The sequence below is a fragment of the Etheostoma spectabile genome, chromosome 8 (assembly GCF_008692095.1).
Source record: "Etheostoma spectabile isolate EspeVRDwgs_2016 chromosome 8, UIUC_Espe_1.0, whole genome shotgun sequence".
NCBI classification, from domain to species: domain Eukaryota; kingdom Metazoa; phylum Chordata; class Actinopteri; order Perciformes; family Percidae; genus Etheostoma; species Etheostoma spectabile.
The window spans coordinates 23,255,977-23,281,758 of NC_045740.1; the positions used below are offsets into that span (position 1 = coordinate 23,255,977).

Here is a 25,782-nt window from a genome sequence, read left to right on the forward strand (position 1 = left end):
TATTACAGGAGCCTTTTTACATTGTCGTGTTTCTTTAGAAATGAAGAATGGAAAAATAGAGTCTTTAAATGCTTCAGATGTAAAGTTATTCACTGTGAATGTGGCGCCAAAATCAATGGCAGTCAATGGAATGCTAACAGCAGGTGATGGCTTGTTAGCATCAAAATGGCGCCACAGGAGGTATGCTTTGTTGAGGCGGGCTTACCCCCTTGGCTTTATCTCACACAGCAGACCACTTTCAGCGGCACGTCTCTGGATTCTGTCTCAACGCGGTGCACCTGACTGTGCAGCGGCTGGAGAGGATTCAGGCCCCTCGGGTAGTCAAATGATTTGGGATTGGTACGGGGAAGCCCAGGTAGGTACCTGTTCCCCTCAGAGGTCACAGCTTATGGTCCCCTGTAGGTATGTCATGATACCAGGCAATTTGTAATGGTCTTTGTGGTGCGCTGCTCTCATATGTACAGAGACGGAGGACATGTGACATTTCCTTCAGTTTATTAACCTGAGTGTGGACATAGACACAACTTTATAAAATGAATAGCAACACATTTAGTACAAAGATTCACAGCAATACACAGTAGGATAATTACACAAATCAGCACTGCATAAAAGTAAACATTTGCTTATCAGAACATGAACAGCATCATATAAATATACATTCGATATATATGCATATCAGAAACTCCTCTTCTGCTTCCAATCATTCAAACTGTGACAGTAACAGCCTTCTTTGACACGTCTTTCTTTGCCATAGAACACTTTCTTCCCTTTCAGTGGAATTTCATTAAAATATTTACAAACTCTGATACATAATTTAAAAAATAAACAGAAACGTGCGGTTTGTGATCATCGGCATCAGTTTGTAAACGGTGAGTAGATATTGGCAACATGCAGGATGAACTGAATTCATTAGAAATACAAGGATTTTGCAAAATCTAGGAAAATGGCTCTGTATTTAGCAGCCTAATACAGTCCACACACAGTATCCCACATCTGTCTTGGGTTAGTGCTACAGCTGCCACTAAGGCCTCACCCTCCTCTGGTCCTGTTCTCTTGAATCAAATCAGCATAGACCGGTGATCAAAACGTCAAAATCCCCCCCCCCCCCCCCATGCCGGAGGAGGGGTGAAGAAATAGTGCTCTGTTCAGGCTTAGTCTGAGTCTGCCACACATGAACACAAAAGCAAACCTTCAACTGATCTGCTACCTGAAGAGGATCCATACAACAACGGGACGGGATTCAACCACTGATATACGATATGTCAGCTGAGAAGGGACTTTACACCAAGGAGTTGTACCCATCACATGGTATCAATCACTAGACACACATGCAAGAAGCAACAAAAAAACTACATCCCGATAAATCTGGATATTTTTCATGTCTCTAAAAATAAAAATTAAATAAAAAGGCCAGTGTTTTACCTGCATATTCATATACATCCATATCATTTTCAGACATCTGCCTTCACTGTAGACATGCTAGGTTCTTTACACATCATTATTATGGTTCTCAAGCTTTAAGAAACAGAGAAAAATCACTTCTGATGGATTCACACTGGATACTGACAAAACATTCTCTAACCAGTAACAGCTTTGCAAATATAATGGCAGGGATATCTTCAATGTTTTTTTTTTGTTTTTTTTGTCCACATCTCATGTTTGTTCACAGCTGATGTACACACTTTCCTGTCTTGTTTGCCGCGAACGGGAAGAGAGGTTTCGATGAGCTATTGTACAGCGTGCTGGCTCTCATCTTTGGCCGTCTCATTTTGCCGTCGTGTTGGTGGGCGGTAGGTTCCGCTGTTTAAAGTACTGGGTGACTTGCTGAGGCAGCTCAGCCAGGACCGACTTGGCAAGCGTCTCCTTGGGTGCCTAAGAGAGAAAAGGAGCAAGAGAGCACATTTATGCATAAATGCGGAGCAAAACGAAGGATGGAAAAAGGTAAGATTAGTGGTGATAGTGGTCTATTTCCACACTGGCCCTGGTATCTGCACGTCCAGGGCACCAGTGCTGGCTGATGGTTGCATATGGTTTATGGACACCTATTTCCACATGTGCAACTAATGTAATGCGGAAACACTGTTAGCTACGCAGGTTTTTCAGGGACACCTGATCTGTAGCCCCGCCTTAGCTCTGCAGCTCTGATTGGCGTGCCGTATGTAGCCGAGCTCGGCCTATGGATGTAGTTTTAGTGAGTCAGGGACAGCAGCACTGAGTGGTGCCAACTTAGGGTCTGTGTCACTAGATTTGGCGACTTTTCAGAGACCCTTGTTTTTGGTTTTTGGTTTTTTAAAACGACAAGCAACATATGTATCTGGTGACTTTCAGTAGAAAGTACCCCCCCGCCACTTTGAGTGGTTGGATTAGAACAGTAGAAAGGCACTCTATAAATCCAGTATCTGTTCATTCTCCTTTTCAAGATTTGTTCTTATTGTTTAACCAATTCTTTTAAAGCTAATAAATGTCATTCCCCTCTCTCCCCTAACATGTCTTCATCTGTCCGGTCAAAATAAAGGCCGGAAATGCCCAAAGAAATAATCTTAAAATGTAATGAATTCTATTACAACAATTGCTACTAACGTTCACAGTGTAATAATGTAATAATTGTATGTATGTGTATTTTTATAGTATTTCATTGATATTCTGTGTTATGTGACTGATGTACATGTGCTGCTGTAACACCATAATTTCCCATTTTTTGGGGCTCAATAAATATCTATCTGTCTGTCTGTCTGTCTGTCTGTCTATCTATCTATCTATCTATCTATCTATCTATCTATCTAATCACCACCAGCAGCTCTATAAAGATAATAATTTATAGTAATATCTACCCTGCCAACAAAGTGGCCATTATTACGTTTCCTCTGTCTCAGCTTCATTAGCAGGATTCCCCTGTATCTGTTTTCGCTGCTACATTCCACTAACACACATATCAGACACACTCAGAGACACAGATTAGACTCATCACGCCACGCACCAATTGTAAATTAGGGAAGAGTGCTTTTAACTTGTACCCTCCTGACAGATTGAACTGGCTACAGGATTCTCTCAAATTAGAACAACTTGTTTCCATTGGGACGTTCAAGAAGATGCTTGGAAATGTGTTGCAAGGAGTGAACCTCTATGCACGCGCGCCTGCTCTACCAACTGAGCTAACCCAGCCACAGGACTGCTCTTGTTTTCAAAAACCCTCTTAACCAATTGTTTATGTATTCTTTACATATTGTAATTTTGGTATTGTTTGGTGATCAGATTATTTAATTGTACTGCCATTTTTTAAAGATGTTTTTATTTCCTTTTATTTGGGCTGTAATCAGGGCGTCATTGGAAAAGAGTGCTTGCTCTCAATGGCCCTCCCTGAATGAATAAAGGTTATAATAATAATATCTCCTTCTTCCTCTTTATTATGTCTGTTGCTGTCTCTTACCCTCCCACCAATAAACTGGAACAAAGCCAGCAAACGCTGTGTTCCTCCCACCACAGAGGAAGTCAGCTCCTCCACCACCAGCCCACGCACACACACACAAAATATATATAAGAATATATAATAATGAACAAAAATGCACAAAGTAAGTCCTGTGTGTATGGACACTCACGTCAAACCTGGTACATGAGCTGTATGTAATCAACACACACGGTCCCAGAGACCACCAGGCAGCTCTCTTCATCAAGCAGAGCCTGTATAGTATGTGTGTTGTGTGTAAGCAGCTACAGTCTGAGAAGCAGCAGGCGGCCATTGAATAACACGTTCACATTCAGACAGATTGACATCATGTCACAGGTAAAGCCTCTACCGCAGAACTGAGACGGAGTCAAAGTGGCACCGCAAATCACAGCAGCAAGTCGAAACATTCGCTCACGTGGCATCTCACCAAATGGTGACTGAAAGGTGTCAAACTTCACCGGGAGCTGTTTAGCTGTTAAACATTGTGGATGACTCAGCAGAAACTGTAAATAGACATATTTGTTCTAACTATTCATGTTTCAACATAGTCCACTGAGGACATTCCACAGCTGTAAATTAACATAGTACTTCATTAGTGTAAAGTTTTTAAAATACTCCTGTCAAAGGACAAAAGTGTTTTTCATTGTGTGATGTTATTTTATTTTGCATGGTTTTATTTGGATGTTTTAAGTTAGTTTTTACTGTATTGTGTAGTTTTTCAAAAGTAATGCTTTTTCCTATTGCCCTTAAATTGCTCCTATGGGGGACAATGGACCTGGGAAGCAGCACCACGGCTGCCCGTGGTCCAAGGTGAGGACCAGGTGCGTGCAGTCTTGCATTGCCAGACCTTCCTCCACAGTGCTGCGGAGGAGGGTCTGGCTAGTCTACACTGCATTCTGGGATGGAAGAAAAACGTGCTCTGGTTAACTGGCATTTCTTTAAACCAATCACAATGGTCTGGGCCGGTGCTAAGCGTGGGACTGAGCAACGGCGCCGCTGCAAAATAGCCTCAAGAAGGAACGTGTTTTGGTGGAACATGTGTACATTCAAAGGTTGTTTCAGTCGTGCAACTAAAATCTCAGATTGGACAGACAGTCTAGCTAGCTGTCTGGATTTACCCTGCAGAGATCTGAGGAGCAGTTAACCATAGTCCTCAGAAATCCACCGGAGTTTAAAATGACAAAACACAAAGGCGGAATTTCCGGCGCCACCTGAACAATCCCAGAAATTCAACTTTGTTGATATAGTGTGTGTGGTCAGCGTACTTACGGATGTACCATGACCAGGACGCCTATTGTGGAAAAAAGAGGAAAAGCACAGAGACACAATCCCAGGCCCCTCGACTCACAGCATTCAGCATGTGAGCTTGCCGGCTGGTGAAGTTCCCTGGGCGAGTGCTTTGAGGACAGTCGGACAAGCTGGGAAGAGTGTAGCGGCATCGGAAGGAGCGCCGCAGGGGAACAGCAGCAGGATGTCATTACAATACAACCTTCTTCAAGCTAAGTCCCCGCTCTACACTTTCCACCAAATTGTTTTCAGAAGATCCCTTCTTTTTAATTAAACCTTTTTACCCGTGCTGTGTTTTTATAACTGAAGCGACACCCTTGTTTGTTAATCCCAGGCTGCAGCTGTTGGCAGGACATGGGATGTCGCCAGAACTAAAAATACACTGTATATGAATACATTTTCTGTAAAGTTTTTACCTTGGTTGATGTTTTTTAACTCCGCTCACCCCTGATTTTAAGACGCTGTGCAGCCTTTTTTACAGATTGCTAGGCTCTTTTGAACCTAGGTGGCAATGTCGCTTTATTTTGTCGTTTTAATTTTTTCAATTTTAATTTGCCACACTTGTACTTTAGTTAATTCATCAGATTTTTGGATGTCAACGACTAAACGTACTTGACACTAATCAAAATGGTCATCGTCAATTCCATGTCAACCCCCCCCCCCCCCGCCAGTTTTCTGAGAGCAATACTCACATTTCGGAAATCCCTGAAAGGGACGAACTGCACAATGTCCCGAACAGCCTCCTCTCCTGTGTTGGACCTTAAAACGCTGGCGTCTCCATCTAAGAACTCCATGGCAGCGAAGTCTGCGTTGCCCACGCCAATAATGATGATGGACATGGGTAGCTTCGAAGCCTGTACGATGGCATCCCGAGTCTCGTCCATATCGCTGATGACACCATCCGTTATGATGAGGAGAGTGAAGTACTGCTGCAGAGGGGAAGAGGGATGGTGGAAGGGAAGTTATTGAGAGAGAAATGACAAATCCCATTTTCATGTGGTATCACTGATAAATCTTGAATCTCTTCCAAAGTCACTTGAACAGAAATCTGCATCAAGAAAAAAGACTGAGACAATCAGTTGCAATCATTATGATTATGCTGTCAATAATGCTGAGCAAAGTGACATAATGTTGTGGAGGCGGACAAGTAGGGCTAGGACAAAGACCGAGACCAGGGATAAATAAAAATATGGAAATTTCAGAGAGTGTTAGGTGTGACAGTGAAAAGGAGACAGGAAATAATTTAAGAAGGAGACAGAGAGCTGGACGACACTGCATGACAGAGAGAAAAATAGAAAACAGAATGAAAGCTTTTCTGCGTCACAGCAAGTTGGGCTCCATTCACATAACAGAGCACGCCATCTGTTCCTGGAAAAACATGATGGAAGAAAACAAAAAGAATAAAAAGAATCCACAGATGAACAAGTATAGATGAAAAATGAAAGGAAGAACAAATGATGAATAATTTGCATAGAATCAGAAGGGAAAGCATCAGGTCCTGTAGCAGTTGGAATCCATACATGTTGAAGTTTCTTGTTTTTCTAAAAATGTAACCATAATGAATGCATGGAGAGCACACAGAAATGTGTGTCTGTATAAAGTGGAAAATACAGAATGTTTCATGGCCAGGTCACAAGATGTACTGTGCAGAAAAATGGCACTCATCTTGTCTTATGTCTTATATCTCCTTCTTATTTACTAAACACAAACATAATACAAATGAGTAAAAAAAAGCTCTAAAAGCTGTCTATTAAAGTTGTAGTGCGTAGTTTTGGACTCCCCCGTGAGGAATTCTAAGTAATGACAACAACGCTGTCGGTGGGTGCATCCACACGATGATACCAGCCTTCCGTGATCATGCAACATTACGTTGCAGATAAATAAAAATTCAAATAAATAAATAAAAATAAAATTCAACGCTAGTTGCAGAGACTTTAACAAAGGAAAATCTTGAAGTATTGGGTTTCTTTCCTTTAGTCCAAACCATTCTAAAAGGCGCTACACTTAGTCAAATGAAAACATAATAAAGTGCAAAATGAAAGCACAATATTTTTTGGAGAATAAAGAAGATACTTTCAGAATAAGGTACATATATGTCAACTAAAGAAAATGTTTCTTCAAGTGTAAAAGTTTCTTTACAGTAGTAGGCCTACCATGCCATAGACAGTAAAAAGTGCTAAACAGTGACAGCGCACACTTGTATACCCCAACACACACACACACACACACACACACACACACACACACACACACACACACCACGGCCGTATGTAAGGCTGCCAAGAGTCCAATTGTCCGTTATATAGTGAAATGTCCGGCCAATGAAAGTCTCCAAGCAGCGGCTTAAATCCAAACCCAGTCCAGATAAAAGATATTACAACAGTGTTTTTCACCAGCTCCTCCATTTTCTCTTTTAGCCATGTTTACCCAAGATGACGATGTTGCAGCTCATGGCTCTAAATGTTTGCAGGTAGATTGCGTCATCAACATACATTATGGTGATAGTGCAATATAATTAAAATCTCTATCATAGGCCAATTTTGTATTGTTTATGTTGCATATCGTTCCTGTCGCCCATTACTAATAGTCAGACTGAGAAAGACTGAGACAGCTGTGTGGAGCTGATAGTCTTAATTAGCTTTGTAGCAACTCAATTGACAATAGCTTGAATGTAACGGACGTTCATTAATATCAAAAGGTTACGCACTGAAGCTTTAAAATACGTACATAAATGCTAGCATACCCCACATGCTACCCAATTTACCCCATAGCACCATTAAAAGTGAATCTCTGGCACCGCCACTGTAGTACGGGCCAGTGTTGGCAGAGTAAGAGGACAAAACATTTTATTGAGTTCTGTTTATAGTTATTATAGTTTATAGTTATTATAGTTTAAAAAGAAGTGTGTTTTACGACGCGTTAACAAGGCAATTAAGCTTGTATTTTCAGAAGGTGTTATGTTAAATAAGTAAAAATAGTATACAAATATTTCCTTTTGTCCTTTTTTTTTTTTTTTACATTTTATGAGAATTTACTACATTCAAGAAGGTTTGAAAAAATAGATACTACCCAAGCCTAGCAAACAGTATTTGTTCGGAGATCAGATTGTTTCTAAATTTTATTCACATTGTCTAACCTATTAATTGACTTTTTTTAATGATAGCCACTTTGGGCAGCAATGACCTGCTATGACATGAACTACTACCACTTTTTAGTCACTGTTCCATTTTCTTTGTTGTGATTGTTATTGCCACTGTGCATCACACCCCCAACCGGCACCGTCAGACACCGCCTACCGAGAGACTGGGTCTGACCGAGGTTTCTTCCTAAAAGGGAGGTTTTCCTCGCCACTGCGCATTGTCGCACTGTCGTACCATGCTTGCTCTTGGGGAATTGTTGGGACTTTATAAATTAGAGATCTGAAAAGTGTCTCGAGATAACTGTTGTTATGATTTGAATCTATAAATAAAATTGAATTTAATAGAATCAAATTCAATTCCATTCAATGAGCTAAGGACACATATTTTATGTCACATGTTTATTTTAAAACTGTTAAGGCTAACATGTTACCAAACACTAACCAATAGACATGGAGCAGCATTAGCAATAATTTATTGACGTTTTTACATTTAACTTATGTTTCAAGTCCAATATTCGCTATTATTTAACTGTGTCTTGATCCCCAAAAACTCATGTGGTCTTTTGACCTATTGATGATTAATGAAATTGGATTAGTGCAGCTTTAAAGAAACTGTTGTTATCAGCACCAAAACCAACACCAGAGGCCTGTACCACATGGTGAGATTAGTGGGTTAGCCAGATATTTTTGGGCTTAACTTGGTTTTTCCAGTATCCCAAAACCTACTCTTTTATCCTGGGGAAATCACCATGGTAACATATTCTATCCTGAGCAAGTTAACTTCAGGGGTGTGTTGCACGAAAGTAGAATAAATATATCCAGGATGAGTGAAAAAGCGCAGCTTGACTTAGTGTGAACTGCTCATCGCGGCTTAATCGGTTGCACGTTTGCAGAGCGAGGATGAACAGGTGGAGCTATGTTTAAACACGTTTATTTATTTGGGATCAGACGGCAGCTGATTTGACACGTGAGACTCCAGGATTAATCTTAGCCTGGCTGTTAGCCTGCTCTGGACCAGGCTAGCCGCAAAGAATAAATCTCCATGGTTACTTGGCTGGGTTTAATTCAATCTGGTTTCGTGCAACCGAGTCAAAGCTAAATCCATCCAGGATAACTTGAATGTCCCGGCTTAATCCCTTATCCTAGTTTCGTGCAACAGGCCCCTGGTTTTGTGTAACCAAGTCAAAGCTAAATGAATCCAGGATAACTTGAATATCCCGACTTAATCCCTTATCTTGTTTTTATGCAACAGATCTGCAGATGTTCAGATCAAAATGTGTCAAAAACCTGCCTATAGGTTTTAAGTAGGTGTAACAAAGCAAATATTTTTATGTATCAGTAAATACATTTTGGGATGGTTGGGGTATGGCTGGCCGTGAGTTTTTGTTCTGTTTACTATTTTCTCTTTGGGTTTTTTCTACTGTTAGTTTCTCTGTTGGCCCTGCCTTGTTTGTCTCTACTGTGTCCTTTTTTCCTCTCCTGCCTGCTGCTAACAGCTGATCGCACACACCTGATAATCATCCCATCATCACCGTCTCCCGCCGCTCACACCTGCCTCCCATCTACAATCAAGATCTTCTCTTCAGACCATTGTCGCTTGAATGTTGCTCCAGTCACCCTGGTGAAACTCACAGCAAGCTTTCTAAACGCTTGATTACCAGGGGATGTGGTGCTCAGAAAATCTACTATCGAAATTATTACTAGGGTTGTGTTTTTTAAAACCTGTTTTGCTATAGTTGCAGCACAGGGGGAAAGTAGTTTTAATACACTGATCTGAGCTGAGAATCACCTCAAAAAATTGCTTGGTTTCATAGTTTAGTCAGACACTTAAAGAATTGACCATTTATGGCAAAATGGTTTTACAGTTAGATTTGGCAGACCTAATCCCTCAACGCATTTAGTACATGAACAATACATCTTAGTTAAATCAACAACATGAACTACCATGTAAGGAGGTTGGGGTGGTGATGGGAGATGCAGCAGCAAACGTAGGCATGAGCGGGATCTATGGAGTAAACTGTGAAAGAGTTGGGTTATAACACACACACACACACACACATACATACACACGGAGGGCTCTGAAGCTCTCTTTAATGTGCTGTCAGTAGCGCTCATTAGATCAATCATTATCACACATACACACACAAACTGCTGTCCTGCAGCCTGTGTGTGTGCCTGTAACAGGAGTGTATTCTTACAGTCTGCAGTCACAGGTTTACTTATTATTTAAAGGAACAGGAACACTGAGGCAGAGCAACAGCCAATCTGTGCATCCTACAACCTCCCCCCCCTCCACACAACACACACACACACACACACACACACAACACACCCCAACACACACACCACACACACACACACAACACACACACACACACACACACACACACACACACACACACACACAACACACAGGAGGCTCTGAAGCCTGTCTCTTAATGTGCTAACAGCAGCGCTCATTAGAGAATCATTATCACACATACAGACAGGGTCACTTACACACTGGGACACGCACAAACTGCACTGGCCTGCAGCCTGTGTGTGTGTGTGTGTGTGTGTGTGTGTGTGTGTGTGTGTGTGTTTTAGTATGTCAGTAACAGGAGTGTGTTCTTGCAGTCCCAGGTTCTCTTATTATCTAAAGGAACAGGAACACTGAGCAACAGCCGATCTGTGCAGCCTACAACCTACCCACCCACTTACCCCCCCCCTCCACAGACACACACACACCAAACATACCACACACACTAGTCTAACTACTACCCCAGTATGTGGTCCACACTTCTGCGGCAGCTGTCACATCTCATTTTCTGTCACTCCTATGTTCCACCCCTGTTTGAACTCACTGTAATATGAAACAAGAAAATGGCCTGCAACTATATCCTTACAGAAACAAAAGGATTCTGGCACAAAACAGACTAACGAGTACAATCCTTTGTGTATTTTGCTTGTGTATTTGTTCTCCACAGGGTGACAAGATACAATTAGGGACAAAAAGCACCATGGTGGCATAATGATACCCAGCTACTGCACTCTCTCCAGATTTAGGCAGGCAACATGCCACTGAATACATATAAGACAGGGACATCTTTGTTGAACGTATGTAGATCGGAAGCTCCTGTGAGGTGTCACACAGTTGTAATTTTTTTAGTTTGAATGATCCCAGTGGGAACATGATGTTGAGCTTCACAGGTAATGTAACCCAAGTCTTGCTGCCCTACAGACGTCAGCAACATGTGCGAGACCTGATTTTGTGCCCAAACTCGTCTTGTTGAAAATGTAGTCAAGTGTTTCTTGTTTTTTAAAGGATAGTTCGTTTTTTGTTATAAACTGACTTCTTTTTTTGCATTGCTAGCTCTGAATTAGAAACATGCAATTGGAAATTAAAATAGATTAACTGGCATTACATGATTCTGCTCCGGCACCTTTGGGCCTTACTGGAGTTGAAATCTAGGACCTTAGACCGTGCTAACCCCTGCTGCCTCACACTCAACAAGTCTGTGGCTCAAATGCAAATACTTATCTTATTTGGGTCCCCAAGTGACAGATTTAGAAGCTGTGTTAGAGCAGCAGCAGTGATTGCACATGTAGTTGTGGTGTGAATAGTATCTATGCTCTCCTCACTCTCCTCTTTGATAAAGCTTATAGGTAGGGAGCGAGGAGTTGCAGCATTCGCCTCGACCGGCACAGGGAGGGTGTATAGCTACAGACACAGCACCCCTTCTCTTCTCAGCTTCTCTTTTCACAGACGTCAGACTCATCTATCAACCCTTATAGAACTGGCTTGCCACTGTTCATCACACCCCCAACCGACATTGTCAGACATTGCCTACCAAGAGCCTGAGTCTGTCCAAGGTTTCTCCCTAAAAAGAAGTTTTTCCTCGCCACTGTTGCACTAAATGTTTGTTCTTGGGGGAATTACTGCAATTGTTAGGTCCTTCTAAGTTATAGAGTGTGTTCTACACCTACTCTATCTGTAAAGTGTCTTGAGATAACTCTTGTTATGATCTGATTCTGTAAATAAAACTGAATTGAATTATGCAGCCAAAACAAATAATGTTCATTTGAGACTTAATTTTAATGAGAGCACTACACACCAGGGAGGTGCACGTACGGGATATTGTTGCAACTGCCTGTATGCCCTGATTGGCTTTTCTGCCCCTCTGAAAGAGCTTAAATTAACTTTTATTTCTTTTAAAATTTTTTTTTTTGCTGTCGTGGCTTCATTTTTAGGATAATACGCCAATCAGTACTAAAATTAAATCAAATTTAAATTGCTGTATCATCCTATCTTGTCCTCAGCAATGCCCTCTGCCCCCAGTCACGTGACTTTGTTTATATTCGCACACATGGAGCACTGCAAATGAAAGAGGGAAAGCCAAGCCCTCCTGCCTTCACGTAAGTTTTAAAAGTTATGGAGATTATGACAAATGCCCTGTGAATAGTAACAAAAAACACCCACTTGAGTTTTGAATAACGTGCAGCTTCAGCTTGTAACATTTGCATCACGTCGCGCATCATTGCCTTAGCTATAGTAACGTAAAATGATACTTATCGAGGTGATACTTATTAGCTACACGTTATGGGCAGGTGTGTCCTGACGGATTTCAATTGATTGCTGGCTGCCTTTAGGCATGGAGTTGTAGTGGTTACTGTTTGTAATGGAAACTGGAATACAGTCTGCAATATTTGTTAATGTTTTACATACTGCATTATCTCCTGTTTCTCACCATTCTTGTCTGCAATGTACAGATTAAACTGAAAAATAATTAAAACATAAAAAGTCAGATAAGTAACATGTTGCCACCTACCGCTGCATTCTCTTGTTGAAGTGCCTGGGCAGCAAAACGTGCTACGTGGCTGATGATTGGAGCAAAGTTAGTTGGGCCGTAGAAACGAATGTGAGGGAGACAGGCAGAGTAGGCCTGGGCAATACCCTCCACACCTACACAGAGAGAGAGAAAGAAAGAATTCAAAGTCCAACAAACCTTAAATTGAAAGATGGGTAAGAGGTGGTGAGGGCAGGAGAGAGACAGCAAAAAGAGGAGGAAAAGAGGTTTGTAATGGGGGGGAAATGACGATGGGCCATGTATATGAAAAAGTGTCTTTTACCCATATCTCCCAGCTGAAGTGAGACATTTTCAACTCCATGCCAGAAGCTCATGAAGATGATAGTTTCTCATCAGCAGTGTTATTTCAGACACAGATCAGCTAAATACAACCAGACAATTAAATGTGTCAATGAGTTTATTTGTTGAACACTTGCCTCAGTCCCCAAAATGTCGTCTCTTTCAAAATAGTTTAGGACCTATAGTTTCCAGACGGTTCAGTAAACGTTAGCGTCCTTAGCACAGAGAGTACTGACCAGGCTGGCTGCTAGCTGGCTGGGGGCTGACTGTGGATGTGTACCCGGGGCTGTAATAATAGTGGATGGCTGATAGCTGGCTGGGGGCTGACTGTGGATGTGTCCCCGGGGCTGTAATGATAGTGGATGGCTGCTAGCTGGCTGGGGGATGACTGTGGATGTGTCCCCGGTGCGGGGCTGTAATAATAGTGGATGGCTGATAGCTGGCTGGAGGCTGACTGTGGATGTGTCCCCGGGGCTGTAAAGATAGTGGATGGCTGCTAGCTGGCTGGGGGCTGACTGTGGATGTGTCCCCGGGGCTGTAATGATAGTGGATGGCTGCTAGCTGGCTGGGTGCTGACTGTGGATGTGTCCCCAGGGCTGTAATGATAGTGGATGGCTGCTAGCTGGCTGGGGGCTGACTGTGGATGTGTCCCCGGGGCTGTAATGATAGTGGATGGCTGCTAGCTGGCTGGGGGCTGACTGTGGATGTGTCCTCTGGGCTGTTGTCAGCTCTCATCCCAACTGAAGCCTTGCAGCGCCAGTGGGGCGTGTTGTTGATTTAACTAAGATGTATTGTTCATGTACTAAATGCGTTGAGGGATTAGGTCTGCCAAATCTAACTGTAAAACCATTTTGCCATAAATGGTCAATTCTTTAAGTGTCTGACTAAACTATGAAACCAAGCAATTTTTTGAGGTGATTCTCAGCTCAGATCAGTGTATTAAAACTACTTTCCCCTGTGCTGCAACTATAGCAAAACAGGTTTTAAAAAACACAACCCTAGTAATAATTTCGATAGTAGATTTTCTGATCACCACATCCCCTGGTAATCAAGCGTTTAGAAAGCTTGCTGTGAGTTTCACCAGGGTGACTGGAGCAACATTCAAGCGACAATGGTCTGAAGAGAAGATCTTGATTGTAGATGGGAGGCAGGTGTGAGCGGCGGGAGACGGTGATGATGGGATGATTATCAGGTGTGTGCGATCAGTGGGGCAGGCAGACAGGGGTGTGCTAGTTAGCTAGCTGGCTAAATTACCATTAGATTAGTTGTCTATATATACAGTTAACGTTACTGATGAATTCCTGAGTTAGCCCAGAGTTGTTAACCGTGGTCAAAACAATCATACTGAAAATAACTGAGCGTGTTGAACAATGTCGTAATCTTATGTTACTCACCAAGAATTACATTAGCATTAGCTTCTTGTTAACCAGCACCTTTAGGAACCAAAGCAACTTTCCTCTTTGTTCCCCCTACAGGTTGGGAACGGAGTTGTCCATTACTGTTACCATTACCAGTATTCTTATGTCTCATCCCAACAAGTTAATGAACCACTGAAATGATTTTGAAAACATTATTTTAAGGTACAAAAGAATCTTTGGTGTTGGATTGATCAATATCAAAAAATAAGGTATCTGTTGTATAATTGTGTTGCAAAGTGGGACAAAACAATGCCATGTGGCAGAAAAAAAGTTGTATTACGTTTACTGAGGTGTCAATATGGCCAAAATAACCACTATTTCTCCTGTATTTGTCAGAAAATCAAACATTGTCACATCTGGATTAACAATATCATCAGGAGGAGTAAAAAGCCCGTCGAATTTCACTGCTTTCTTCAAGATGACACGTAGAAATGATTTAAAAGAAAAAATGTAGTTTATTGGAGAATGCACTTTGACAGCATTTTTCCTCTCCACTTTACACATTAATTTGATTTGATCATTAATTTAATGATCAAATAAGGTAGTGTATCCAAACTTACCTCAATTATAACTTGTCTCCTGCTAATAAGTACTACAACACTTACTTTAAAAAAATAAGTTAAATAAATATGTTTATTGTATCTCTTTTCGTTGTTGTAATTTGTAGACGTCCCTAAGCACTCTTACTGCCAGTGGCAGTAGTAGCAGAGAGCAGAAGCCAGCAGGCAAGTGTTATTCAAATAAACTCCTGCTGTACTTACAAACTTTCAAATGCATTGTTTTATGAGTACGTAACCTATTTGTACTACTGTAGAAGTAATTTACGAGATACACAGTTGGTTCCAATAGCACCTGCACTTAGGTATTCAGCTGGATACGCTCGACCAATGTTAGACCCAGGTGAAAAAAGCTTCTGGGTGGTTGTTTGGCTCGAGGTCGTGGTGCAAAGGACCCTAGGGTGAACCTACTCCCAACCAAGGCGATGTGATGTTGAACAGCATGTGCCGATGACACTTAACCCAAATGCCCCAGCAGCAGCACAAGACAGGAGAGACAGAAGAGCTGCATCGTCTAAAGTGAGGGAATCTTGGTCTAATGTTAGACTACACTGCAAAAATTTCACCACTCAATCATAACCTCATGATTCAGAGAGAGTAAGCCCAAAACATCGGAAAGTATGTTTTTGTGACATTTCTTTATTTACATTTTGTCAAAAAAAAAAATCAATAGCAAACTTTGTTCTCCTCGGCTGTGAACCGCTGCTGGCGTGCCCCCTGGATGAATTTTAAAGGGAATGTGAAATAACACTCTGGTTTATTGTGTGTTACGCCCAAACCACACCTATTACTAATGCTACTTCAGACCAACCCATTTTAGATTGGCGTCGGGTGTAAGAGTCATTTATCCCGCGAGTATAATAGCAACAGCGCCTGAGATCCGCCCACAAAGCTACTTGTGTTTGATACTAACATTTCAGATTGTTAAAATAGGGCCCAAAGCGCCTACAGCAGAGATCTTAGCTTCAGGGCACCCTCATTGATTTCATGCAGCCGGCCATTTGAGCAACATCGCTCTTTCTTGTAAAAACACAGCACACGGCACAAGCTTTGTGTTCATGCAAGTGAGCTGTAGTTCTGACTCCCGGCCACTTGCTGTCAATGTTGCAACCATATTGAAAGCTAAATGGTCAATTCACAGGTGTTTGGGCTGACCACAGACTGACTGACAACTAGCGATGTGTTTTGTTGACAGGTCAACATAACGTTGTCCATAGCCAAGAGACAAGTTGATGATAAACACAGACTTTCAGAGGAAGTGGGAGATGGATTATTTTTTGTTGAGTTTAGGGGCCATGCCTATGGCGTCATCTGCGAAAAGATTGCCATGTTGAAGGAAAACAATGTGAAGCAGCATTATTCAACTAAGCATGCACTGGAGTATGGTAAATACCAGAAAGAAGAGCAAATGGGCTGCACAGCTAAAGTAAGGGCTATCCAAGTAAGCCAATGCAGAGTTGAGAACTAGTTTTGTGGTGAGTGGAGTGATTGTCAAAGCGAGAAAGCCGTTTACTGAAGGCATGTTTATATAAAAATGCCGGCTAGAAGTTGCAAGTATCATCTGTCCAGAAGAAAAATTCTAACTTCAGCTACATCAGCATTTCAGACAACACAGTTGAATGCTGAGCTATCAGATGATATTTATGATCAGCTGTGTGACAAAGGAAAAACTTTCAGCGCATATTCTGTGGCTCTGGACAAGAGCACCCCCATAAATGATAATGCTCAACTTGCCATTTCTGTTTGTGGACAAGCAGTTTCAAGTGAATTTCTTTGGGTGAAAACAATGCAAGGCCGTACCACAGTTAAAGATGTTCATGCTGGTTTGTCAAGGAAGTCGCTCCTAGGAATAACAGATGGCGCACCATCAATGATCGGGAGGAGAAACGCAGCGGTAACACTTAATTACTTGCTGAATAAATTGGAAGAAGGAGCAGATATCATCAGTAGTATCCATCAGCAAGTACCGTGCAGCACACACAGTTTGAGAATTTGATGTCTTGTCATTGTCAAATACATAAATTACATCTGATTCTTGTACTCCCAATTTAGACAAACCTTGTAAAAAGTGTAGGTGAAGTGTGAAGGTGTTATTTACTCAGGCTCAGTAAGACACTTATAGAGGAGTACAGCACCTGCTGCTCTCACATGATCTGGAGATGGCATTTTTTTTTTTTTTTCCCAGGGTGTCTTGCATTCTTGTTAAAAGTAAAGACTATTCCAGTTTTTATTGCAATGAGGTTTTAGCTCTTTCTCTGTAGTGTTCCATGTATTTCCACAAAGTCACAATGGAATTGTAGCCTTATGTCAAAATGTTTGTAGAGAAAATGGGACTATATTCTACTATCATTTTAATTGAACTTTATTGTGTTTCAGTGTCTCACACAGTGGTGGCAACCTTTTCGCTGTTGCAATACTAGTCATGTTTTATAAGGGCATGACAGGATATCTATAGACAAATTAGAGAATATTTCTCATCTTCATAAGGAAAGAAAATGCTTAGTAACTCCTATCTTTTAATACTGCTTGTTGGCAGAGGATGTGGGTCCCGGCCACAAAATAGCCAACAATATAAGTATAAACAAGCAAACAGTGTTTTCAGCAGATGTTATTAAAAATGGAATAGTCTGTATGCCGATGGTTCAGATGGTTCTTGTTATTAGCTAAGTAAAGTTTGTTTGTAACAATATCCCATTCAGTGTTGCAATGGGCTTCACTGACCCAGCCCAAGTTTCTATCAATATGTTGGACAATATTACCTTTTTGGGATCTGCATATATATTGGCCAATAAGTAAAAAGATATTATCGTTCAGAAAAGCCAAAGAGTTCTTTGAGGTATTTAAAGATCAGTGAGAACACAACATACTCATACGTTTATGTACACTACAAACTAGGGCTGCTCGGAAAAATCTATCATCACGATTCTTTTGGTCAATATTAAAATCACGACTATTTAACAGAAATACTAATTTTTGGAGAGATGTTGCAATTACTGAATTTAAAAAAAACTGTGAAACAGTTAAACAAAACAGCTTGACCTGTGAAATTCCCCTTAATACTTTTCCTGTTTGAACTTTTTTCATTCAGAACACAAGACAAAAAAAGAGTTATGTGCAATTTAATGTGCAAATTAAAAAAAACTCAATTACTCTGTTTTTGTAATTGTTAAGAGTAATTGCGATTAAAATCGATTAATTGCACAGCACTAATAAAAACTACAGTTTGTTCCAAATGTAAAATGTCCCGTTACTACATTTGTTGTTCAAAAATGAAGGAGATCCTTATCCGATTGTGATTAATGCATTTGCCTCAAAAATACAGTATTGGTCAGGCTAAACGGATTGATACAATAAAATAAAAAATAAATTGAGACATGAGGTAAAAATGTGAATATACAGTTGTGCTCATAAGTTTACATACCCATGCTTAAGTTGACTAAAAAGAGGAATAACAATCATGTTTTGGAAATTTATCTTAATGCCTTTAATTATAAAAATTTGGTAAAATCCAACCTTTAAAGACACCAATTTTCTTTGAGAATGAATAATGTATTGTAAATAAATAAATGTTCTTCTTTAAAATAAAGGGGGCATAAGTATTCACACCCCTATGTTAAATTCCCATAGAGGCAGGCAAATTTATTTTTAAAGGCCAGCTATTTCATGGATCCAGGATACTATACATCCTGATAAAGTTCCCTTGGCCTTTGGAATTAAATTAACCCCACATCATCACATACCCTTCATCATACATAGAGATTGGCATGGGGTACTTTCCATAAAATCATCTCTTTATTAGGATGCATAGTATCCAGGATACTATGCACTGTGATAAGTTCCCTTGGCCTTTGGAATTAAAATAGCCCCATATTATCACATACCCTTCACCATACATAGAGATAGGCATGGGGAACTTTCCATAAAATCCTCTCTCAATGCAAATCAAACCAGCTATTAGTCTAACTGAAATAAAACCATGCCAATCTCTATGTATGATAAAGGGTATGTGATGATATGGGGTTATTTTAATTCCAAAGGCCAAGGGAACTTTATCAGGATGCATAGTATCCTGGATCCATGAAATAGCTGGCCTTTAATAATAAAAACCTGCCTGCCTCTATGGGAATTTCACATAGGGGTATGTATACGTATGACCCCTGTATTTTAAGGAAGAACATTTATTTACAATCCATTATTCATTTACAAAGAAAATTGGTGTCCTTAAAGGTAGGATTTTACCTCATTTTTTAAATTAAGGCATTAAGATGAATTTTCAAAACATGATTTTTTTATTCCTCTTTTTAGTCAACTTAAGTATGGGTATGTAAACTTATGAGCACAACTGTATCATGAACATTTATTAAAGGTAAAAGCAGGGTCATCAGTGGCATCTGGGACTGCTGCACAGTTACTCACCTGAACAGAATGGGTTGGTGGGGTTAAAGTTGATGGCAAACTCGTGTGATACCTGAGCAGACAAGAAACAAAGACAATAAACTTTATATTCTTCAATCACTACAATGTAAAATAATGTTGAGAATTACTGTCCATTTCTCCCACACTTTCTCCCTCCCACCCTCTCTCTCTCCCTCTGTGTACCGCTCTCTCTCCTTTGTCCTTTTCATCAGCTCAGTGCCATGGCAACACAGATGGGTTGACAGTTGCGTAATCATGTGAATATGCATGTATAATGCTAACAGTTTTATCAATGTGTGTGTGTGTGTGTGTGTGTGTGTGTGTGTGTGTGTGTGTGTGTAATATAGGCTCGCTTTAACTGTAAGTTTGCATATGAGAACCCGCTCTCCTCATTTTTTAACACACACACACACACACACACACACACACACACACACACACACACACACACACACACACACACACACACACACACACACACACACACACACACACACACACACACACACACACACCTACACCTACCTTCCAGTCTGGTGGGAGTTGGGCTCCAAATCCCAGGGCAGGAAACATTTTGTCCCTGAGGAGCACAACAACACATTGGAACATTAGTTAAACCTTCTTCAATTTTTTTCAATCAAATTCTACAAGCTGGATTTAGCAGAGGAAATCCTGTTACATTTTAACAAAAAAAACACATTTAAATCCATTTGTAGAGAAACTAACAGAGAGCTGGCAATTACGCAATATTTTAAAATGCCTTCTGTCTTAGAGTAGAAGCACCAGGATACACAAACAATCTGACATTTTCCTTTTGACCAGCAGTGATTTTCACCACACTTTAGAGTAACTGTTGACAGAAAAGAAAAATATTACATTATCTTACAAATGCCATGTAGATCTATTAATGATTGGATGCCTTTACGCTGGCAATCTTTACAACAGTAAAAGAATAGATAGTTATGTGTGTTTTATTGACACCCATTATAAAGCTTACACAGTGGTTCTTGGGTATGATGGGATTAAGATGAATATTAGGGAATTTATAAACCAGGTTTTAGCCACAAGTACATAGAAATTACAAAAACTAACCATTTTGTTGTCACTGTTAAATTTGCAAAATGTTAAAATGATTTCACTTTGTTTGTAGAGACACTCTGCATCCTCATTGTTTCTCATATGGTCAGAAGTCTAGCTCGTCTTACGCTGTAAGTATTTAAGTGGTCTACTGCTTGTATTCTGCCCCTTCCCCCAAAAATGCAGTTTACAACCATCGGACCATGTAAGTGAAGTCAACTATTTCAAGATAACTGTAGTCCTAATAACAAGTGCAACAGCCAATAGGATACTCACGTATCATAGTCCTGTATGATTTGTCCCACAGCTAAAATGGCAGCAAGATACTCGTTGCTGCCCAGTGGGTTAATGTAGTGGAGGGAGGACGGCTCTCGAGGGTTCCCATTAGATGCTGTGAAGTCTATACCAACCTATGGAAATACAGAGAAGTGACAAAGTAGAGGCCATTTTAGAAACCTGCAGCTCTTTTACATTAGTGATATTTTGAGATACTGTAATTGATGTGGGTTGCTAGCTGTTTCCTTTAATTCCATCTCCACTGAAACAGAATCACCTACAATAATGGAATGAAAAAAAGGTTAATATAGACAGCAGCAGCAATCGAAAAAACAGGAATTGTTGAATCTCTTTTGACAATAAAAATATCCAAGAAGGACCCCCCGTTTTGTTTTTCTTCGGTGCAGATTACTCTGATAACCTGATAATCTTAAAGGCAAAATTATTCATCTGGCAACTACACAAGCTGTGCGTTTTAATATGTTTATTCTGATTAACTCTACTGTGCATCTGCTAAATGTGGAATTTAATGTTAGCTCTTAATATGACACATGCCGCTCTCCTTGGTGCCTCAATTACTTAGCTGGAGCCATTGGTGGTTTAGCTATGTTTTCACTAATCGCTGCCTCCAGCTGCTTCTTGTTTGCCCTCGTCAGGCCAGGATAAAAAGAGCCACGCAGACAAAGGCAAGTAAGTCTGTGTTTGCCACTGAAGCTAACTGCATCAATCTTCATGGGAACTTGAGGTGTCCTGTCCCCTCCTTGCCCCACTGCACCGGTGAGCCCCTCTACTGCACCTCGCCTACCCAGCTAAATTCCCCAAGACCTAGCCCAACCCTGCACACTAGCCAAAACACGGGAGCCATGCTGCTGTACTCTTTATGCTTCTGTACAAGAAAAAATAACGAAACCACCTTAGTGGGTTGATTCTGGTCCATTCTTGTCTTCCCACAACATATGATTAAAGTTTTGAAAAACAACTCCATGATAACTTAGATGTCGCTGAAAACATAAAATGTCTGTTATGGGTCCATAATAAAACACAATACAATGTTAACACTTACCATTTTTACCAATCTGACTGAACGCAAACAATCACAGTTTTTATTGTTGCCTTTTAGTGGCATTATACAATGTTGAAACTGGAGTTGCTGGTACTCTAAGTGTTAGAAACTGTGTCTGAGTCGGAACATGATACCTTGGATTAAGAGAAACATTGACAGTGAGAAATATGCACCTCTCACATACCTTGTGCAAGAGCTAATTGCTATGCTATGATTTAATTGAAATTGTGATTCACTTTTCAACTCCACAATGCGTCTTGTTGTTCTTTTTGTATATGATGTGATATGAACAGAAAAATAAAGCAATAGGCCTACTATAAAATGGCCTCTCACTAAAAGAAGAAGCATCTTTTTTTCTCCTGAAAGGCAGGACACACATAATCTAACATATTGTCTTTTTGCCCTAAAGTTATTTTCATCACATTTGAAATTGTTGAAAGAGAAAAAGAATCTTACATTATCTTACAAATGCCATATAAATATGAATTATTAGTGGTCTTCAGTATGTTTAATGTGATACAAACTTAGACCTTTTACTCATAAAATATATTTACTGGGTTTATACCTTCCAACATATCAAAACCATTGTAATTTTAAAACTATAAGGTCCCCAAGCAAGGAATTATTGTCATCTGAGGACAGATAAAGAAACATACTACATCTTACATCAGTGTCCCTGAAAACACACAGAGACATATGTTCAACACAGAAGACCACAGAGTGACAATGCGTTGATATATAGTATATACAAATATGAACACAGATGCTTTAGACACATGTACCCAAACTACAAAGACACACACACACACACACAGCCTAATATGAGATTAAGAGTGACAAGCTATTCCTCAGGCGGTGAATAACAGTTTGTGTGTTGACAAGAATCCGACCCAGAAACTCTGCCTCCCGCCTATCGGCTTAAAGATAGTCTAATGCATCTCCTTCTTTCTCTCTTTGTTTGGAGTGTTATAAAACAACAATATGCTGGTTCAATGGAGTCAGCGACCAAGGAAAGAGAAAATTGAGAAGTAGGAAGTGAGAGCAAAGATGGTCGAGGTACAAGAGAGGAAATTGGGTGAATGAGGTAAATAATGTAATGAGAGATAGGACACAGCATAAAGAGCAACCCACTAAAATTAAATTGTGGCTCTAATTGGATATATACACAGTGGGGCTCGAAGGTTTGGGCACCCTAGGTAAAAATTTGTATTAATGTGCATAAAGAAGCCAAGAAAAGATGGAAAATCACAGATGAAAACGCTTCTTGTAGCCAGCCAAGAGTCTTTGAATTCTTGTTTGAGGTATCTTCGCCCATTCGTCCTTCCAAAAGTCCTCCAGTTCTTTGAGATTTCTGGGCTGTCTGTCACGCACTGCTCTTTTAAGGTCTATCCATAGATTTTCAATTATGCTGAGGTCAGGAGATTGTGAAGGCCATGGCAAAACCTTCAGTTTACGCCTCTTGATGTAATCCACCGTGGATTTTGAGGTGTGTTTAGGATCATTATCCATTTGTAGAAGCCATCCTCTCTTCAACTTCAGCTCTTTCATAGATGGCATCAAGTTAAAGTCCGAAATTTGCTAAAATTTTATTGAATCCATTATTCCTTCTACTCGTGAAATGTTCCCTGTGCCACTGGCTGCAATACAACCCCAAAGCATGATTGATCCCCCCTCCCCATGCTTGACAGTTGGACAGAGGTTCTTTTCATTAAATTCTGTGCCCTTTCTTCTCCAAACATACCTTTGCTCATTCTGGCCCAAAAGTTCTATTTTAACCTCATCAGTCCACAGAACTTGTTCCCACAATGCATCAGGCTTGTCTATATGTTAATTTGCAAACTTCAAACGCTGATTTTTGTGGCGAGGATGTAGAAGAGGTTTTCTTCTGCTGAAGACCATATTTGTACAAGTATCTCTTTATAGTGGAATGGTGTAGCACAACTCCAGTGTCTCCAGGTCTTTCTGGATAGATCGTGTAGTCAAACGTGGGTTTGGACTTGCTTTTCTCACAATCCTGCGAGCTGTTCTGTCTGATATTTTTCTTGGTCTTCCAGATCTTGCTTTAACTTCCACTGTTCCTGATGACTGCCATTTCTTAATTACATTCCGAACAGAGGATATTGGCATCTGAAAACGCTTTGCTATCTTCTTCTAGCCTTCTCCTGCTTTGTGAGCGTGTCAACTATTTTCAGTTTCAGTTTTCTAGACAACTGCTTAGAAGAACCCATGGTGCTGATTGTTGGGGTGAGGTCAGATGAGTCTGGGCATTTAAAACCTTAAGATTGACATCACCTGGTCTTTGCAGATGATGATTACGAACAATCCATGACACTGTCAGGTCTCAGCTTTCCAAAGGGGGCGGTACATGCTATAAACTCTGCAGGGTGCCCAAACTTTTGCAGATGCCATTTTTTTGTTTTCTGTTATTTTGAAAGTGTAAATTATGGAAATAAAATCTTTTTGTGACATATTGTAAGAATGTCTAATCTGTCATTTGATGCCTTTTGGAAATGTTTCCATCTTTTCTTTGCTTCTTTATGCACATTAAAACAAAACTTATTGCCCAAACTGTGTGTGTGTGTGTGTGTGTGTGTGTGTGTGTGTATGTGTGTGTGTACTGTATGTGTGTATATATATATATATATATATATATATATATATATATATATATATATATATATATATACAGTATATATAATCTCATTGGACTATTTAAATTACCAAATTAATCACAAAACAATTTTGTATTGGAAAATTAGTTTTTTCCAGATCCCTAACAATGTACTGTGAGCAGGCCTGCATACATGCTAGTATACAACCCATGAATGTGTACACTGCTATGGAGGACGTTGTTTATATCAGCGATGTTCATTTTGCAGTCCCGGTATCCATTCATTTTGTGTTATTATGAACCTATAAAATATATATGCCCAAACTGACAGTCGATGGCACCCAAACTATTAAAGCATTTTTCATTCCGTGCCTTCTCCAGGTGACAAATATCATTAGTTTGATGGCGGTGAATTTGATGACAGTGGGAGATGACACCATTCTGTTTCTAACTTATGCCTTGCCCCAAGCTATTAGTAATTGCTAGCACGCAAGTAGACTAAACTCAACATGACAAACACACAGTTTCAACAAGCAAGAGCAAAGATTTAAGATGAACGGGGCAACAGAGCGGGATTGCTTTACTGTATATTTCAGTGCAGCAATGTGGCAGAAAACATCTGTGACTGTAAAAATTAGTGGGATTCCACTACTGGCAACTTATTGTCAATTGATTGACATAGTGACATTTACATTGGAGTTTTCACAGCTCTTTCTTGTTGAGTATAAGCCAATTCTCCCGCCAGGACGTTGCATACTTATTTGCAGTTAAACACCCAGAGAGATGGATGGAGGGAAGTGTTGATGGATGAGTATGTGAGAGCCTGTTAGAGCATCTACTGGAGTTACTATGTCTCACTCTGCCCACTGACATCTAGAAGCTGCTGTCCACTGTCATACTTTAACTGTAGGAAAGTTTATTTATAGTAGGGCTGCACAATATGAGGAAAATATGCAAAAACATTGTTGAATATTGCAATAACTATATTACTTGCGATAAATAAACAGATATTAAAGTGTACTCAGTTCTGCTGCTTTCAGTATTCTGCTAAAATGCAAGATAAATTTAAAACAAATGAAAGGAATTCATTTCCAACATTCTTTTATTGAACAAACTGAACAATGAATTGAATTAAAAAAAGCACCACTAAAAAAAAAGTGACAGTTACATTTTAAAGTAAATTATTCTGCTGATATTTTCTTTAACACAAACAAATCTCTGAGTGTTTTTTGGGATATGTCTATTGATGACAATATTGTGCAGCCCTAATTGTTTATTGTGTCCTTCATGACATGTTCTATGCAACACATAACAACCACTGCTGTTGACATCTGTATCTATCTCAAAAACTCAATATGGTACAAGCT

The 25,782-nt window shown here is 40.2% G+C and overlaps 1 protein-coding gene and 1 long non-coding RNA gene across 3 annotated transcripts in view; one reads left to right on the forward strand and one right to left on the reverse strand.

Moving 5' to 3' along the window:
* Positions 1-478: 478 nt before the first annotated feature.
* cpne2 (copine II) overlaps positions 479-25,782 on the reverse strand; it is a 72,048-nt gene continuing 46,744 nt past the window's right edge. For both annotated transcript variants that reach the window (XM_032524147.1, XM_032524148.1), the window contains 6 exons: positions 20,742-20,875; positions 19,914-19,968; positions 19,389-19,440; positions 12,680-12,813; positions 5,425-5,661; positions 479-1,872 (listed from right to left, as the gene is read on the reverse strand). In XM_032524147.1, the coding sequence (XP_032380038.1) occupies positions 1,765-1,872; positions 5,425-5,661; positions 12,680-12,813; positions 19,389-19,440; positions 19,914-19,968; positions 20,742-20,875 (720 nt within the window). In that variant the 3' untranslated portion in view covers positions 479-1,764. The remainder of the gene's footprint in view (positions 1,873-5,424; positions 5,662-12,679; positions 12,814-19,388; positions 19,441-19,913; positions 19,969-20,741; positions 20,876-25,782) is intronic.
* Positions 3,830-15,227, forward strand: LOC116694457 (uncharacterized). The gene is made up of 3 exons (XR_004333164.1): positions 3,830-3,842; positions 11,099-11,104; positions 15,118-15,227. It is a non-coding gene; the product is annotated as an uncharacterized LOC116694457 (long non-coding RNA).